General features: G+C 38.2%; 1 protein-coding gene across 1 annotated transcript in view; it reads left to right on the forward strand.

The window, feature by feature from the left end:
* The window catches only part of UQCC1 (ubiquinol-cytochrome c reductase complex assembly factor 1), a 48,470-nt gene that overhangs the window by 28,812 nt on the left and 3,250 nt on the right, over positions 1-16,408 (forward strand). Inside the window, exon 8 of the mRNA XM_075517557.1 lies at positions 14,937-15,014. Coding sequence (XP_075373672.1) covers positions 14,937-15,014 — 78 coding nt within the window. The remainder of the gene's footprint in view (positions 1-14,936; positions 15,015-16,408) is intronic.

The raw sequence follows: 16,408 nt of genomic DNA on the forward strand, positions 1-16,408 counted from the left end.
CCTGAATGTCGGCAAGAGTCAGAAACCAAAACTTGACACAGCTGTAAAAACACACAGAGAGCCTGTGGCCTCAGCAAATTCTACTGGTGCAGGCATATTTCAGATATAAATTTTACTCTGCTGTCCCTCGTACTAATGAAGTCAGTTTCTTTTGGTGGGTTTGCAGCCAGGTGTGTCCAGTTCTGTGGCTAACCAGTGCTCTTTACTTAATTTTTCCACTAGTGACATTTCTATCAGACTTTAAAAACAAACAGAAAAATTGGCTTGATGCAATGGCTCAAAGTGTTAATAGTAACATTAGGCTGGGTAAAAGACTTCCTTTCGATCCTACTTTGCCAGAGATCTCCACCTTGTGGCTTGCAGTGAATAGATTTATGCTATGCAAACTGGCAGCTGCCTAATCAGTTTGTAAGGGGAATTCAGTCGGTACTAGAAATTGCTGCTATTTGTCTTCCTAACAGAGGTCTTTAGTGACCTGAATATTAACCTTACTAACCTGAGTATGGTGTTTTAGTGACTGTGTGTATATAAAAGCAGTTGTTATAAGTTTGAGTGTATTTTAATACCCTTAGATGAAGCTGCAGAGTTGATCAGAAGGACTTGTAGATGCTGGAGTTCCCTGGAATGGGATTTCAGCTGATAATCAGACAATAGATATAAGGTTAAAAAAAAAAAAAAAAAGACAGCCCTCCACCCCACCCCCCCAAAAAACCCCTGCAAACCCAAAAAAAAACAAACACCAAAAAAACCCAACACCCTTTCCCCTCCAACTCCTCCAAGAACCCCATACTAATACTTCTGGGTGCAAATCGCATGCTGTCTTAGAAAGGCCCATCAGGCTTTATTCAAATACCTGTAAATTGTCGTAGGCTCGTTTTAACAGTGTTAGTCTCGTGTGTTGTGGTGGCATTCTGCTTTTGAAATGAATATGGGTTTTTTTCAGTGCAAAATAACAATTAATTTTATAACCATACATGTTCTAAAAGCTGCAAAAGAGATAAGAATAGGAGGGGCTGTCGAGCCCAGCGTGCCAAACCTGTTTTAATTTATCTTAATCTCACTTTCCTGTTTTCCCACCAGACCACTTAGACCCCTGCCCCCTTTTTTTCCAGGAACACATCTAGGTGTCTTTTGAATACGTTTATTGGCTCTGCTGTGCATAGCACAATACAGTCTTTGTTACACTTTTAGCTAGAGCTGTTTATATACAGTGACCCATAATTTGCTCTCAGTTACATTGGTGTACATCTGAAGTAATGCCATCAGAATCAATAATGTGGTTCACATCAGTGTAACTGAGAGCAGAATTTAGCTCTGTGAACTTGAACACCATTTTCTGTCTTGATACTCTTTTCGCAATTAGAAGACTTCATATGATTAAAAACGACATTTTACCTTACAGTAGCTACAAAACTTCCTAAACTTGATACAATTCCGTTTATGTTATTCTTACTGTGGAGAACAAAAAGTCTGATGCTTCTAACTAAAGACTCGGAAATCGCGGTCAGAGTGATACAGGTAAGATTCTAGAACGGCTTTAGAAGATGAGAGGACAGGGTGTAAAATTGATAGAATTTCAAAATAGAACTTGACCTTTGTATGAATTGAACTATTGCAGTTGGTTCACCTACAGTGGGAAGCTACTGTATGTGAATACTAAGGGAGTCCTCAGGCCAGTCTCTAAAATCTGATGGGAAGTCATGGAGTCAATTTGGGATGCCCAGAACAAACTACATTATCATGGGAGAACAGGGGCAGAGCTGGGGCAGAAGGAAAGTGTGTGCAATATTCTGGCAGTGCGTTGGAGGGGGGAGTTGAGATGGAGGAAGTGTACTGAAGCAAAATATTATAGAGAAGGTAGTGATTTTGTTTGAGGAAATAGATTGGGATATGAGATAAAGGACTAAACTAAAGACGAAAAGTTTTAGTTTGAAATGGTCTATGTATATTTTGAAATGTATGACTTTACTAGGATATTTTAAGGAGAAAAATGTTACGAGTTTTTTAATGACTGTTTAGAAAACATAATATATAAAATCTGACCAGTTTCTAGTGTTCCCTTAAAAAAAAAAAAAAAAAAAAAAAAAAAAAAAAAACAAAAAACCAAAAAACCAAAAAAATATGCCAAAGTAGTGAGATACAAAATTGCTGTGTGTTTTTTGTGCTTTTTTTATTTAATAGGATACCAGGCATTGTATGATATATTTTAATTGAACTTAGATTTTAAGAACATCACAAAAGAAATAGCTCATCAACCCTTGATCCTTTCTCGAAGAGCTCTAAAGTTCACAGCAAGTTTCCAGTATCTTGTCATTTCATAAATGAATAATAGTATCAGGTACTGTTCCAGCGTAAATTCAGTAAATTTGATTCTGGAAATCTTAACTTAAATATGCAGGAAAATGCATGTGTATGGAATGTTACCTTGAAAATATCTCAACTGTGATGAGGTCTGGGACAAACAGTCTGCATGGTGATGCAAATTTAGCTTTATCAGGTCATGGAGTTTTGAAATAGGGGTCTCTCTCATGTTGTTTTTATTGTAGTTGTTCTAGAACCAGCGCCTGTGGAACTAACACACCTGGCTGTCTGAAATATAGGCATGTTTGGGGCATGCCAAGGATACCTGGTATTGAAATCAAGGTATAATATATGCTTGGGTTCTTTTCAACTGGCCTGCCCCAGTTTTCTGTAGAGTCTGGCATAAAAAAATCAATTTAAATTTCCCAGATGTGTTGGATCCTGTTACTGTGAGGCACTATCCTTGGTCTATTTTGTGCCTCCCCCTGGTGCCTGCAAGAAGTACACTGGAAGCTGCCTTATAGCACCTTTTCTAGAAATACCTTTCTCATTATTCCTCACGTTTTGCACCAGTGGGACTCGCATGCCAAAATCAATTTTGTCATGCAGTGCTTGTAGGTGTTAAGTGCTGCCCCATGTTCCTCAAACTCTCCAGAACATAGTGTAGTTGCCAAAATTCAAACATTGAGCAATGCAATTGCTGCTCACCACAACTGCATAATTTTTATTTTGACAGTGTAGAGATGATGGTGGAAACAGGAAAGCGATCCTTACAGAACCTGCAGCAGTCTCCGGGCTCAGCAGGACGGGTTGCAGCTATGTTGTCCCTGTTGCCTGGCTCCTGCCTGTGCTTTGTGATCCAGTTTGTGATTTGCCTGCGGTCAGTGCAGGGTTAAGTAACGTGTTGTTATGCTACATTTACATTATCTGCTTCCTATCCTTTTGTAGTTTACCCCGGAGTTCCTCAACTGAGATCAGCTGGTCTCCTTTTGAGGCTCTTGGGAGCAAGGTATCTCATGTTGTGGCTGTAATTCTTTTTTAACAACTCTAAGCTGCTGCAGTGAAAACATGAATGCACTTTTAAGCTCCTTTGTAAATACAGAAAAATACTAAGACCAATGTCTCTTCTAAATCAGAGTAATCAAAGAAAGCATTGAGAACTGTGCTGTTCCCAATACGTTTTACTCATATTGTTGCTTGTGCTTTTTGCTGTCAGTAGAATGTCACTGATATCTTCTGCTTCCTCTTCAGGAATGAATAACTTAACTTTCCTTTATGTTTTTGGTGCCTGCCTGTCTTGAAAGGCAATAACATAAGCATAGTTAAGGTTCTGATACAGTGCAGGGGTGCTGCAGGGGTTTGAGAGGCTGCCCATTCCCTTCCCCTTGCACAACGTCTTGTCGTGTCTCTGGCAGACTCAACAGCACCCATGTGTTGTGGCTTTGATTCCAACAGTATCCAGCTGTTGGCTCTCCCAGCTCACCGACTGCCACTGCCACCTCCTGTAGTGTGGCTGGCCCTTCCCTCCCTCCTCGTCAGGAGGCTCTAGTTGCAGGTACCAGATGGTGTTTGGTAACTGCTCCTGACAAGGAGAGGTTGGTTGGTTTTCTGTACGCATCCAGCTTCTCCTGAATGCTTCCGAATGGTAATTCTGGCTAAACTAAGGAGTGGTTGAAGTGCTGTATTTTGCACAAATTCTGGACTTGTCTTCACAGGGCCCAGATGGCACAAGTGAGGTCTGTTTGGTACTTGGGATCTCTTCTCTAACCTTTATTTTGGTGAAGGATTAGTAACTTTGTTTTATTGCTTTGTTTCCGAGAGCAAAATGTGAGTGCAGCTTTAGGGACTACAGTGATTATTTCCAGGAGAGAGAGAGGCGCAGTGTGCAAGAGAAACTCTTTGTCTCTGTTTTCTCTGTGACAGCCAGTGCATTCAGTCTAATAGGATCTTCATCAAGCTATGTCTGTACAATTGTGGTACCTAGTCTTGTTCTCTCTCAGTCCTGCTATTCTGTTAGAAGAGCATGGTCCTGTTCTCTGGGTTGCCTTCCTTGCTTGACACTTTTGTTTTGTCAGGTGCAGTGAAAATTTACTTCCCTGTTGGTTGCTTTGCTCTATGGCACGCTGACTGTATTACTGTTTTCAGGTATGCTTAATTTTGGCATTTACTTGCAGTACATAAGCAATTACTTAAGGTCTTAATTCATTGCACCCATTCTGAATGTTTTTCCCCTCCTTGTCCTTGGTCATTTTTGTGTTACCCTAATGCCTGAATTCACTGGAGCTTGTATCTGATTCCCTTTTCAGGGCATGCACCTGTTTTCACATTTCCCCTCTGTCAGTATGTCACGTACTTCCCCCTTCCTACTTCTTATCTTGTAGAGTTGTTAGTTTATCTCTCTACCTTTTCCTACCTCTCTTGATAATTCTCTTTGTTTCCTTGCAGGACCCCTTTCTGTATATCAGACTGGCACCACCACCTCTCTCCCTTCCCTTGTGTTCCTTCATGTTCAACTAACCCTTTTACAGCCATCAGTGCCAGTTGTGCCTGCTCTCCATCCCTGGCATGCTGCTTCACTGATCCAATGGTCACGTGCTGCCTTTATTCAATATGGTCATCCAGCAACCTGCCGTTGCAGAGGTCCATAATGGAAGCTCAGGATCTGTCCTCCTGTCTGCTTGCTTCAAACCCACCCTTGCATGTTGAAGCGTCTTCGTGGCTTTGCTTCCTTCAACTTCAGATCTTTCTTTTCTTCTTCAGTTCCTTTATTTCTTTATCTGAACAATTGCTTTCCCATCCTAAATCCCAGTTGCGTATTTGCTGTCGTCAGCACTTGCCTCTGCGAGTATCCTCGTGCCTCATCTTTTTTCTCTCTCTGACCTAGACATCACTCACGTGTCTTTGGAAAACTGCTGCAAGGATCACTGGCTTGTTGCTTACTGTGGCATTGCATCTTCTGTCTCCACTAGCGGGTTTTTTTGCTTCAGTAGCCTCTAGTATGTACTGGTGGAGCGGGTTGGCAATCTGCCAGTGCTGGCAGTCTGATCAGCTTCTCCTGCAAGCACCTCTGTGCCACTTTAATTGTCAAACTCCTTCAAAGGCCAGTCTTAAATTCTGCTGCAGACACAATGTCTTCATGTTTACAGTGCACATACTACAGTGCCTTGTAGCCTGGCTAGGTAAGTGGGTTGCAAATGTTTATACTTTCCTGTTAGAACTCAGTTTATTTTGTTACTTCATTTTCTGAATTCTCTGGCCCATTTTATCCATTTATAAAACTGGCAGCTTTATCAAGCCCTTATTTTTGACTGCTTTTGCTAACAACTCCCACAGTAGAATAAATGGTAATGATCAGGAAGTGCAAATGCAATATGTTGAATAATTCCAATGCTCGCTTTCATGCTTGCTTGCTTCTTTGATTTCTTTTACTACTTTAGTATAAGCAATGGCAGATGATGCTTTTGTACATGTCTAGGCACACTGATGTGTGTTTCTGTTTTCCATTCTGTTTTGGAAATCTCAATAGATTCTTTCTGTTCCCTTGTCTATTCTCAGTTGTTGTCTCTTTCTTTTCTGTTTCGGGTTGTATACAACATTTGCTGTATCTCTATTGATACTAACTAGTTAATTATCATTACACTTCTATAAGAACTTGAATGTTGTTGTTTCCATATTCAAAGGGCAAGAAATAATGCAAAAGATTAGAAGATTTGACCAAAACACCAGCGTATCTGATCTTAGAGATCTCTATTTGTTGCTAGCAAAACATACATCATGTTGATTTTCAATTTAGTCAGATGGCCTTGTGGCCACAAGAATGACTGCACATAAAAAGGGAGATTCGGCTAGTGGTATGCATATTGTGGATGGAAGATGGGGTCAATACAATCTTGGTGTATGTGAAATGAGCAACACTGATCTGAATTGGTTTTCAGATGGATTCCATAACTCCAAATATATTTGGTTGGTAACAGAAGGCTGGCAGGCCTGTGAATGACCAGTGGTTTTAGGGGGTGTCACCTGAACTCTGTAGTCATTTGTCTTGTTCATGCTAAAAGTGCTAGCAGTTCCTTCTATTTGTAGATGCTATTTGAAGACTTCATTTTTTAAAAGTGAGGAAATGGCAGAGACCCTGTAATTGATGCAAGTCCATGGCTAAAGCCCCAGAGGACAGAGCTATGTACTGAGGAGTCAAAAATAATGTGTCTTATTGAAAGCATCCTAAATTTGCCCTTTTGTATTTCCTGGTTTATTATGTACTTGCAAGAGGGATGATGGCCCATATGTAGGTTTAATCTGTGTAATTCAGGAAAGTGTGTAAGGAAATTTTTGGCTTCTTAAAATCCTTGCCCATGCTTTTAGGATCTTCTGGAAGTTTGTTTATTCACAGCAGCATCAAGTCTGAATGAAATACAGAAGTAAGATGGAAAACTTACAGTATCTTACCATGCAGCTTTTTCATGGTTCGCTTTCCTCCTTTGCCTTTTACTTGAGGGCAGAACTAGGGTAGAGAAATAATTTTTGTTCGCTTCTGAAAGGTTACGGTAATAAAGAAACTCTTGTTAACATCAGAGTATATGGCAGGCAGGAGTTTTCACAGTCTGGCATTGTTTATTTTACCAGCAATTTGGAACCTTCTGCACTCTTAAAATATTGGCAAGAAAATATTTAACTGTTAACTATTCTGTGGCATGCGTGTGTTTGAAGCCCTGGGGAGGAGGAGTGCTTGGGGAAATCGGGTTTTTCTCAGCTTATGATTGAAACCAGAAGGTGCAGAATATTGGTAGAAGTGAAAGCAATGTGGCTTCAAATTAGAATTTTACCCAAATATTGAACTGATTGAAGACTGTCAAACAGGTCACGTATGAACAGGGCTGTGCTAGGACATAGTGGGAAGTCTGATGAAGCAAACGCAAATAAGCCAGTCTGCTAGGCACTACAAAAATGAATTTGGAAGTGAGATGGTAAGAGTGAGTATTTGCATTTGTCCTGGCCTCAATCACTGGATAAAGATTGTATCAGTACTACTGTTAGCATCAAGGATTAAGCTTGTTAATTGCTTACTAATTGTATGGACTCTGGCAGTTGTCACTCCATTTTGAAATGATATAAACTTATTTTTTTGTGGAGAGTTTTTTAGAAGAGGAGATGTGGTTTGCTTTTTTGGAGAGGAGATGGGTGACTTGCTATTCCTATCCAATAGAAACTTGTTCTGGTCCCAAATTCTTGAGAAAGAATGCTTTTTTTTTTTTTTTTTTTTTCCCCCTAGGGAAGGATGATCCATTTGGTATGAGCAGGATCATTCTTGCTCTTATTTCTACATAAAATGTAGGCTCTTCCCATGAGGGAAGCTATGGTAAAGGTAGCAATTTTTTTTAATTGCACTAGCATATTTCAGGTGAAATTCCTATCAAGTCAGCAAAGTGACCCTGATGACTCGTATCCAGGATCATCTGTCTTGCAAGTCAGGGCAGGAAGAGAGACACAGACAGAAGAGATACCAGTCAGTATCTACAAAGATCAGCAAAAAATGAACAAAACTGAACATACTCAGGAGTCATTCTTCTAACGTCAGATGAAGATACAGTGTACTATTTCTAGCAATGACCATAGATATTTGGGAAAAAGTATAAGAAACAGAACTGTGCATCAGTATTCTGGCATTCACTTGGCATTCACTAACGACTAATATGAGCGTTGCATGGGGACCATCGTATTTACTATCTACTAACAGAAATCCTCTATGAATGTCCAGTCCCTTTTTTACCTCTTTCGTATTTTTTGCTCTTCTATGTCCTGTGGCAATGACTTCTGCCACTTAATTGTGTTGCATGAGAAAGTACTTTTATTTTTAAAGTATTATTTGGTCATTTCATCAGCTTCTTTTCTACATCTTTTTAATGAGAAACAGTGAACAGTAATTCCTAGTTTACCTGTTCAATACCACTCACGATTTTACCTCTCCATCACTTTCCTCCTCATTTCTTCCTGAATATAACTAGTGTTTCCTCCTATGTCTAATCACCTTGGTCTTTTCTGTGTGTTTCCTATTTCTTTTAGATTTGTTCTGAGATGAAAAGGTAATAAATATGTGTGGCATTTTATATGTGGGTGCACTATGGATTTATGGAAGAACAGGGTTCCTCTTTTTTTCTATATTCCTTTCATAATGATTTCCAAAATTTGTCTTTTTCTTCACTATGAAATTGTTGAACTGAAATCTTTTTGAGATTTCTCCACAAAAATCTCTTTAAGATCCATTTCTGGAACTGTAGCTGCTAAACATGGGCACATTGTTATATAAATTTTATGTTTGTTTTTGTTTTTGTTTTTTTTTTTAACACCTACTACTAGTACCTTTATCAGCACTCAATATTACTGGTCATAATTATCTGTGATTGTTATTTTTGTTTATTACTGTATTTTCTACTAATTTGTACTTACCTGCTTCTGCTGAACTACTTTTCAAAATGGATGCCACCTTTCATGGCTCTGCAGCCCTATTAAATGTTATATAACAAGTTTCATTTAGTTTAGTACTTTGATCAGGGATTTTGTTGCTCTTGACTTCTATTAAGTTATCTTAAGTCTTTTTCTATGGGCAGATTGTATCAGGTGAAATATGATGGACTCTCAGAATCCCGAGTGCCGTGAGAAGGTGATGGAGCAATGTGTGTTCACTGTCTCATCCAGTGAAAAAACTGGGCCACCAGATGAAACTAGCAGGAGCCAGTTTCAGAAGAAACAAACAGGAGGTGGTGGTTCTCATCATGGGTAGTAGACCAGGGTACTTCTTGCTGAAGCATGTTGTGGATGCAGAAAGTTTACTGGGCGAGTTGCTTGACAGAAAGACCTTTTGAAGGTCACTGTATAAACAAATATCAAGGATTGAGAGTTGTCCTGAGCTGAAATTGGTTGGGAGAATACTTGGAGGAAACTTGTATCAGCTTGTATTCTTTTCACTTTTCTCAGTGTATCTGGCTACTGTTGAAGGCAAGATACCGTGTTAGGTGGACCCTTGGTCTGATCCAGTACAGCATTTCTTGCGTGTGACTCTTTCTGACAGTGATGTTTGTCTCAGTAAAGAGATCGAGTTTTACAGGATCTCTGTGAGTGCTCATGGTGAATAATTTACCTTAATAATTTATTTACCTTTACTACTGTCTTTTCCAAGTGCGTCTTTTAAACTTGGTTATGTAACTTTCAGTTTATCAGACTGAATTCTTGATTCTGGTGTGTTCAGAAACATGTTCATGATCAGTTTTAGGCTTTTAGCAAGTAGTTTTTTTAAAAGAGGCACTACAGGAAAAACCCTTTACAACTGCTCGCCCTTACAGAGGATCAGCTAGAGGATACAACTAGACAGAGAGCACAGCGGTTTGACACTTTTTCCCTGATCTTTGTCTTGAGAGGTTGTCAATGAGTTCTGCCAGCCATGTACTATAGAGAAAAAGGAATTCAGAATAAGCCCCCAGATATTCAATAGAGTTAGGATTGTACTGTGATCTACTCTGCATCTTTAACTGTTACCATGGCAGAGTTTCCAAATTAATAGACTGCAAGATAGAAACATACCTCATTTTCTTGATGCTAGACAGCTAGGGGTGACCATCTGTTTTTGCTGAAATATGTAGATAATGTTGTATAACTTGCTTTTCTATGTCTGCTTGAAATAAACATGCTCTAGGGAGTGTTATTGATGATTATGCAGTTGTTACGAAGGTAGCAGAGCATGCAAAAGTCTTTTGCTATTAACATGTTGTTTTTATGGATTGAAGATTTTGGCAGGAACTGGTTCTGATACAACCCAACATTTAGCTTTTGTCTAGGTTAATATAATATTGAAGTAGGTTTGCACTGAACATTGAGGAAGGCTTTAAAGACTGTTCTCTGAAGTTAATTATCTACTGAGGTGCATGACAAAATTACTTTTAATTAGAAAATTAGAGAATTTATCAGAAAAGTTAATATTTTAAAGTATATGAGGACTCACAGCTGTAACTAATTACAAGCCAGTAAGCTTGTTTGCAGACAAAGTAACAGAGTGGTTAATAAAAGACTCAAAAAATGAAGATTGGAAAAATAATTTCTGCAATATCTTTGTCATTTCACAACTATGTGAGATTGCCTGAAGAAACTGGCCTTTCTGGCCCCTTGCTACAGAGATATTTTTAATCTGTTTTATTAATTTAATCTTTTTGATCCTAGCTACATTCTCAGTCGTTTTCAAAATTACTGTCGTACAAGTAATAGTTATGTTATTGGATGAAATAAAAGGGCTGTATGCAGGTTTTCCCATTTAATGTCATGTCAGTTTATTAAAAGGGCAGCATAAACACTTAAAAACCCCATGTATAACCATATGTGTTTGTATATTATTTATAACTAATGTAAACTATATATTGTAAGTCATTCTTTCCAAATGCAACTTGAGAGAATGTGCATAAAAAAGCCTGAATGTTTGAGGAATGACATTTTTTTATCGTGAAAGATTTGTCCTGTATCTCCTTCAGGAACTTCTGCTGATACTGAATGCTCCAGTAATCAAAAATGTCAGTAGGAGTCGATTGATGTTTATGGCAGTGCAGCTAACAGAAGTCCCCGGAGTAGACTCAGTCATAACAACAAAAGCGTACCCATACCTGTGTAACTTGTTTTGCACAAGAGATGGATTAATTTTTACTGTATCAGCATAAAACACTGCTTTGCTATTACAACTTTGACCACTCCAGAGCTGTGCTGATGGTTGAGTATATCAGTGCACCTAGCGTAAACATTACCTTAAAAAGCCTAATCTTAGTTTGAAAAGATGACTATGCTAACACATCTACTGTGTACAGGTATAGGGCAAATAAGATTGTACAGAAGAGGCTTTTTATTCTAGCAGGAATGGTATAATGAGAATGAGGGGGTGGAAACTCAAGCCAGCAAATTCAAATATGAAATGAGATACACATGTTCAACCGTGAGGGTGATACGCTTTAGCCAAACACAACTTACTGAGCTTAGTACAGAGGGAACTCACTGAAATGTAATGGTCTGTGATATGCAGAGGGTCAGGTTCTATGATCTAATCATTTCTGCTGGCTGAAGTCTCTTCATAAAAAAATCTAATTCAACCATAACTTACGGCCTAAAGAGAGGAATTGCTGCATGAAATTCAATGACTAGCGCGTGTACAAGGTGCAGTTAGAAATGTCCCTTCTGGCTTTATAGTCTATGGATGGATTAATGTGTTAAAGTAGCTTAAGGGTGCAACACATGCTGGCAAAAGCTGTAACAGAAAGAAACTCCTGTTAAAGTGCTTTCAAATAGTGTAGCCTGTGGACATCACAGCTATGTCTACACTAGCATTTAGTGGGGTCTGACAGGAACGCATTTGTTGAGCGAAACAGTTGATGATCCAGCATCCCTGCTGCACGGGGATGATCTTTACCTTGCGCTGGTTCTAGGCTGATCCTGTGGGCTGAATGCTTCTTAGCAGGTAGAGCGTATTAGAGCACATTTTCCAGTTGGTGCACGCTGAGACTTCTCTGCAGTGTAAACCAAAGCATGGTAGGTGGGGATGAGGAGGAGATTCATTACGAAAGAATGCTCTTGATCCAACAAAAGGCATTAATATGGACTAATCCTGTAGCAGCTTTCACTTTAAAAACTGTGCCCATACATAAGATATTTTCATACATGTCCAGCATATACAGTAAAGCATTGTGCTCTTACTTCCCTAGAAATTTTGTTAGAATACAAAACCTTAACTGAGACTTGATATTGTAAATTGTCTGATACACCAGTAAGCCTCACCAGTTGGCTGTTGAATGATGCATATTGAACTTGTTGAAGCTGAAGATGAGGTTTCTTACTGCAATATAATAATGAAAATGCAGTAGTCGTATGCTGTAGTCAGCTTGCAGAGTGTGGGATTATGGAGTCTTTCAATGAAAAGTTGACATGTAGTAGGAAGATATGATAGCTGTACATTTCCTTTTTTTAACATGAGAGATGTACCAAAAATTTATTCCTTGTTTTGAATAAGATAGTTCTGTGTGTCAATTTAGGTGATTGTATATAAATTTATTCTGGTGACAGCTCTGCAATGGGCTGTTCCAAAGAAGGCAAAGGGGCTAAGTCCCTAGAAGAGCTCCAGATGTTACTGATTTTTTTCGTTTTATTAGCAATTACTCACTTGGAATTGTCTAGCGGTTTTTCCTTCTTAATAACAAAGTGTGGAAGAGTCAGCAGAATCATGACCAACCAGATTGTGAAACTTGCCAGTGGTAAGAACCTGTACAAGCTTAAAAAGAGGAAGCATTTCCAACAAACGCTGATTTGGATTTACTCATTTTTCTTGTTTTATAAAGAAGGATTTTTTTCCTACAGTGTTTGTACTTAACCAATGCCACTTGTATTCTTCAGAAACTGCAATATTCCTTTAAATGTAATTTTATTGCCTAAGATACTGGTTCATCCCCAAAGTCATATTTTATATTTTAAACTGTTTGTCTTTTAAGATGTATTTATTGCCATGTTTGTTTAACTTGGTTATCTCCTTCATCAGTCTATTTCTTGCTAACTTAAAGCTGCTGCTCTTTGTTTTTAGTATAGAAAGCTGCTTCCCTAGGGATGTATAGTCCAGGACTTGTCTCCGTAATGGGACTATTTGTTTTCTTTGCCCCTTGCAGTTGCCTGCTGTAACATTTGTAGTATGTGTTAAGTAATCCTTGAGGTAACATTTTTATTATGTCATAAAAAGTGCGTGGCAAATATATAATAACTCATGGAATTTGTTTGTTTAAAATGGAAGGATAATTTATTGAGTGTGTTACATGAGACCTGCTCCCCCTTATTAGAGCTGTAGAAGTGCAGCTTATTTAGAAGTATGTTCTATTGAGAAAAACCACGATCTCTGACATGCATAGAAAGTTTGAGCATGGTTGGGTAGAAATGACATCATAGTTTATGTACTCAATAAAAATTTAATTAAGTCATTACAGAAGTTGCAGTCATCATTTAACCCTCTGATTTCTTATGTTTAGTTCTTTTTTTAAACATTCAGTAATAACCAGTCTCCAAATCTTGATAGCCTATAAAATATCTGCATGAATTTTAATAGTTTATATTAATGGAAAAATATGAGTAACTGACATAAAAGGAATTTTCCTTGTGTTTGCACTATATGCATGTCTATAAAAATCAATAGATGAAAAAAGAGTGTGGTTTAATGGAAGAATATTTGACCTGGAGATTTGCTAGCGTGGCAAAAACTAATTCATATTTTGATAGAAAAGCTGTTGCATAATTACCAAGGTGAGTACTCTTACAGATACTAAGACAGTATTATGACATGTGGTTCACACTGTCATAAGTATTAAGATTTTAGATATGTGAGTTTTCACAGCTTTTAGCCTTGTGGTAAGCTGTACATCAAAGACAGCAGTGCTTATTCCATAGTAGAACTGATGTCCTACCCTGTATTCCTTTTTGTAGTTTCTTTTTTGTAAAACCTGTCTCCAAGGTGCAGTTCCATACATACGTGTTTGGCTAGTATGCAGGTATGAAGATAATTATCCTTATCATTTAACCTTGTGTTGTATGCAAGATCTGTAGAAAAAAATGCTTAGTATCTCTTATATCTCTCATGAGAGTCGATACAAAGAAGAAGCTTTACCAATTGAAGTGTAGCTTAGCACTCAGGAGAGGAACTGTTTATTAAATCATTTTGTTGATAGAGGTAAAAAGTACAGGCAAAAGGAATAGACAGTTTGTATGAGGGAGATGCACGTGAGGTGTTTCAGCCATCACTCTGGACCTAGCAGCTGATCTCTTTTTGGTTCCATCTTAAGCTCACATGGGGTCAGTTCTGCAAGCCAACGGGTGGTTTAGGCCAAACCAGCAAATATTTAAGCAACTGTTAAATTTAGTTAAGTCAGTGTGGAACTTGGACAGAGTCACACTTACAGCATAGGGGGAAGGAGCTGGATCATCACAAACTCTGAAAGAAATTTAGTCATAGTCAAAAACTAGTAAGTCTGAGCTTCTAGTGAGATGTTGTAGAAACAGAATTGTGATTCCTGAATGAGAAAGTCAATATTGACAAGTAAGGAAGGAGTAGTGGTAGAGATGGTGCCTCTATCTTTAGCATTACAGTACTTCTACTGTAATAGCATGTCCAGCTCTGGACTCAATGCTTTAGGAAAAAAGTTGAAAAACCTCCAAATCTCTAAAAGACCTGTGTGAATGAATCAACGTCTGGAAAACCTGCTTAATAGTTAAAATACGGAGGAGTCTTCATTATCTTAGCCTATGCTGCCACTGAAAGGTCAGCCTTGCCTTCACTCTTTCCCCAGCTGCATTTTTTCTCCGCTCATGTAGCTATATGTCAGCGCTGTTGGCTGAGGATTTTTCTGCCACTCGTATATTCTGAGTAACACTTTCATTTGTGTACAGAATTAACGGAGCTGTATTGCATGTTGTTCTAAAATGTTTGACTGCACTACCATCGTTGCTTACAGCTAAATCCTAACCGATGTGGGCCAAGGCACTGTTTCTTCTTTGCCTACTCAGAGTGAAACCGATAATTTTTTCTCATCACCTCCTCTTTAGAGCCTGTACAGATGGTTTTCTGGTTTATTTTTCAGATTAATTCTGTTGTTCTAAAGGAAGATTTGAGAAGTATGGTAGAAAATTTCTATGCAGCTCTATTTGGATATGATGAGGTAAGAAGGATGTTTTCGGACAATGAAACAAAGAACAAATAGACCATCTAATTCACGAACACAGAATACTCCAGATGGGTAAAACATTTGCCGTACATATCTTTGGAAAATATTATGTTACAGAAGCAGAATTCTTCGTTATTGCGATCATCTTATGCCTTGAATTAAAGTGCTTTTAAGAAAAAAGAAAGCACGCAGCATATTCATTTAAACCATGGGACATGGAAGGAGGGATGTTCTTATACTGCTTCACCATCCCTGCTTGACCATCAATAAATCATTTCCTCCCTCTGAATCCCATTGTACTCAGCTATACTTTGAAAGCAAAGAGAGTATTTATAAGGAGTCTATGTAAGAAAGTATTTATAGGAAGTGTCTAATAATATGGGGAGGCAAAGCACCACTATGCACGAGTGTCTGCAGGGCTTTCAAGAAGAAAATACAATTACATCACCTCTTGTAGTAGTGGTGGTTTTGTTTGTTTTTTTTTTTTTTCCCTCTCTAGTGGGTGTTGCTCTTCAGATGCTCTTTGTATTCACACGGTGATATTATTTTTTGCACGGTGATTTGCATTATTAATATCGTGTAAATGTAAACTTCATAGAGTTGTGGACAGTGTTATGTATGCAAGTCTTTAATCTAGTTTTAAGTATAGTCAGGATGTGTCTGCCTGTGTTTTGCCCTTTTTTTTTTTTTTTTTCTCTTTTTGTTGACGCTGTTTTTGGAAACAAAATGTCTAGTTAAATTAAAGACAAATGTTGACCTTTTATATTTTTAACTGAATATTTTAAAGTCCTCACTTGCCTTTGGCAAATGTGTCCTCAGAAGACAGGAGTTATGAGACTATGGTGGTAACACCACATAATCTAAAAAGACAATGAAAGCGGGAGAGAATTTAGACCAAAAGTGCTCATGGATGTGATTCTTGTATAAGCCAAATTTAATATGAGACTGAACTGGAAAAATCTAGATAGTTCTTGATGATGATGAGTTTTCTCTTTCTCATTTAGAATGAAAAATAGAAAAGCAAAGCAAAATATCAAAGTCCTGACTACATTTCTACAACATTATATTAAATATCCTTTAATTTTTCTTTTCCAAGTGTCATGGGCTTCACACAATTCTGTAAGGTGGTGCTGTCTTCTCCGTAAGGCCAAAATTTTTATGGTAAAGATTTCATAACATAGAAATGCAATTATGGGCTCCTACATTAGGAATATCCTGACCCACTGTTTTTCCAAATTAACTTGCCAGAATATTTGCTACAGGCTGCTCTGTAAATTAATTTAAGGACAGGGTTGTTTTTCCATTCTGGGGAAGAGTGATGTTGATGCCTTTTCATATGTACAGTCCATAGCAGCTGTGGCCTTTGAGACAGCTAATACTGTCAGTTG

This window comes from Mycteria americana, chromosome 14 (assembly GCF_035582795.1).
Source record: "Mycteria americana isolate JAX WOST 10 ecotype Jacksonville Zoo and Gardens chromosome 14, USCA_MyAme_1.0, whole genome shotgun sequence".
Classification (NCBI taxonomy): Eukaryota; Metazoa; Chordata; class Aves; order Ciconiiformes; family Ciconiidae; genus Mycteria; species Mycteria americana.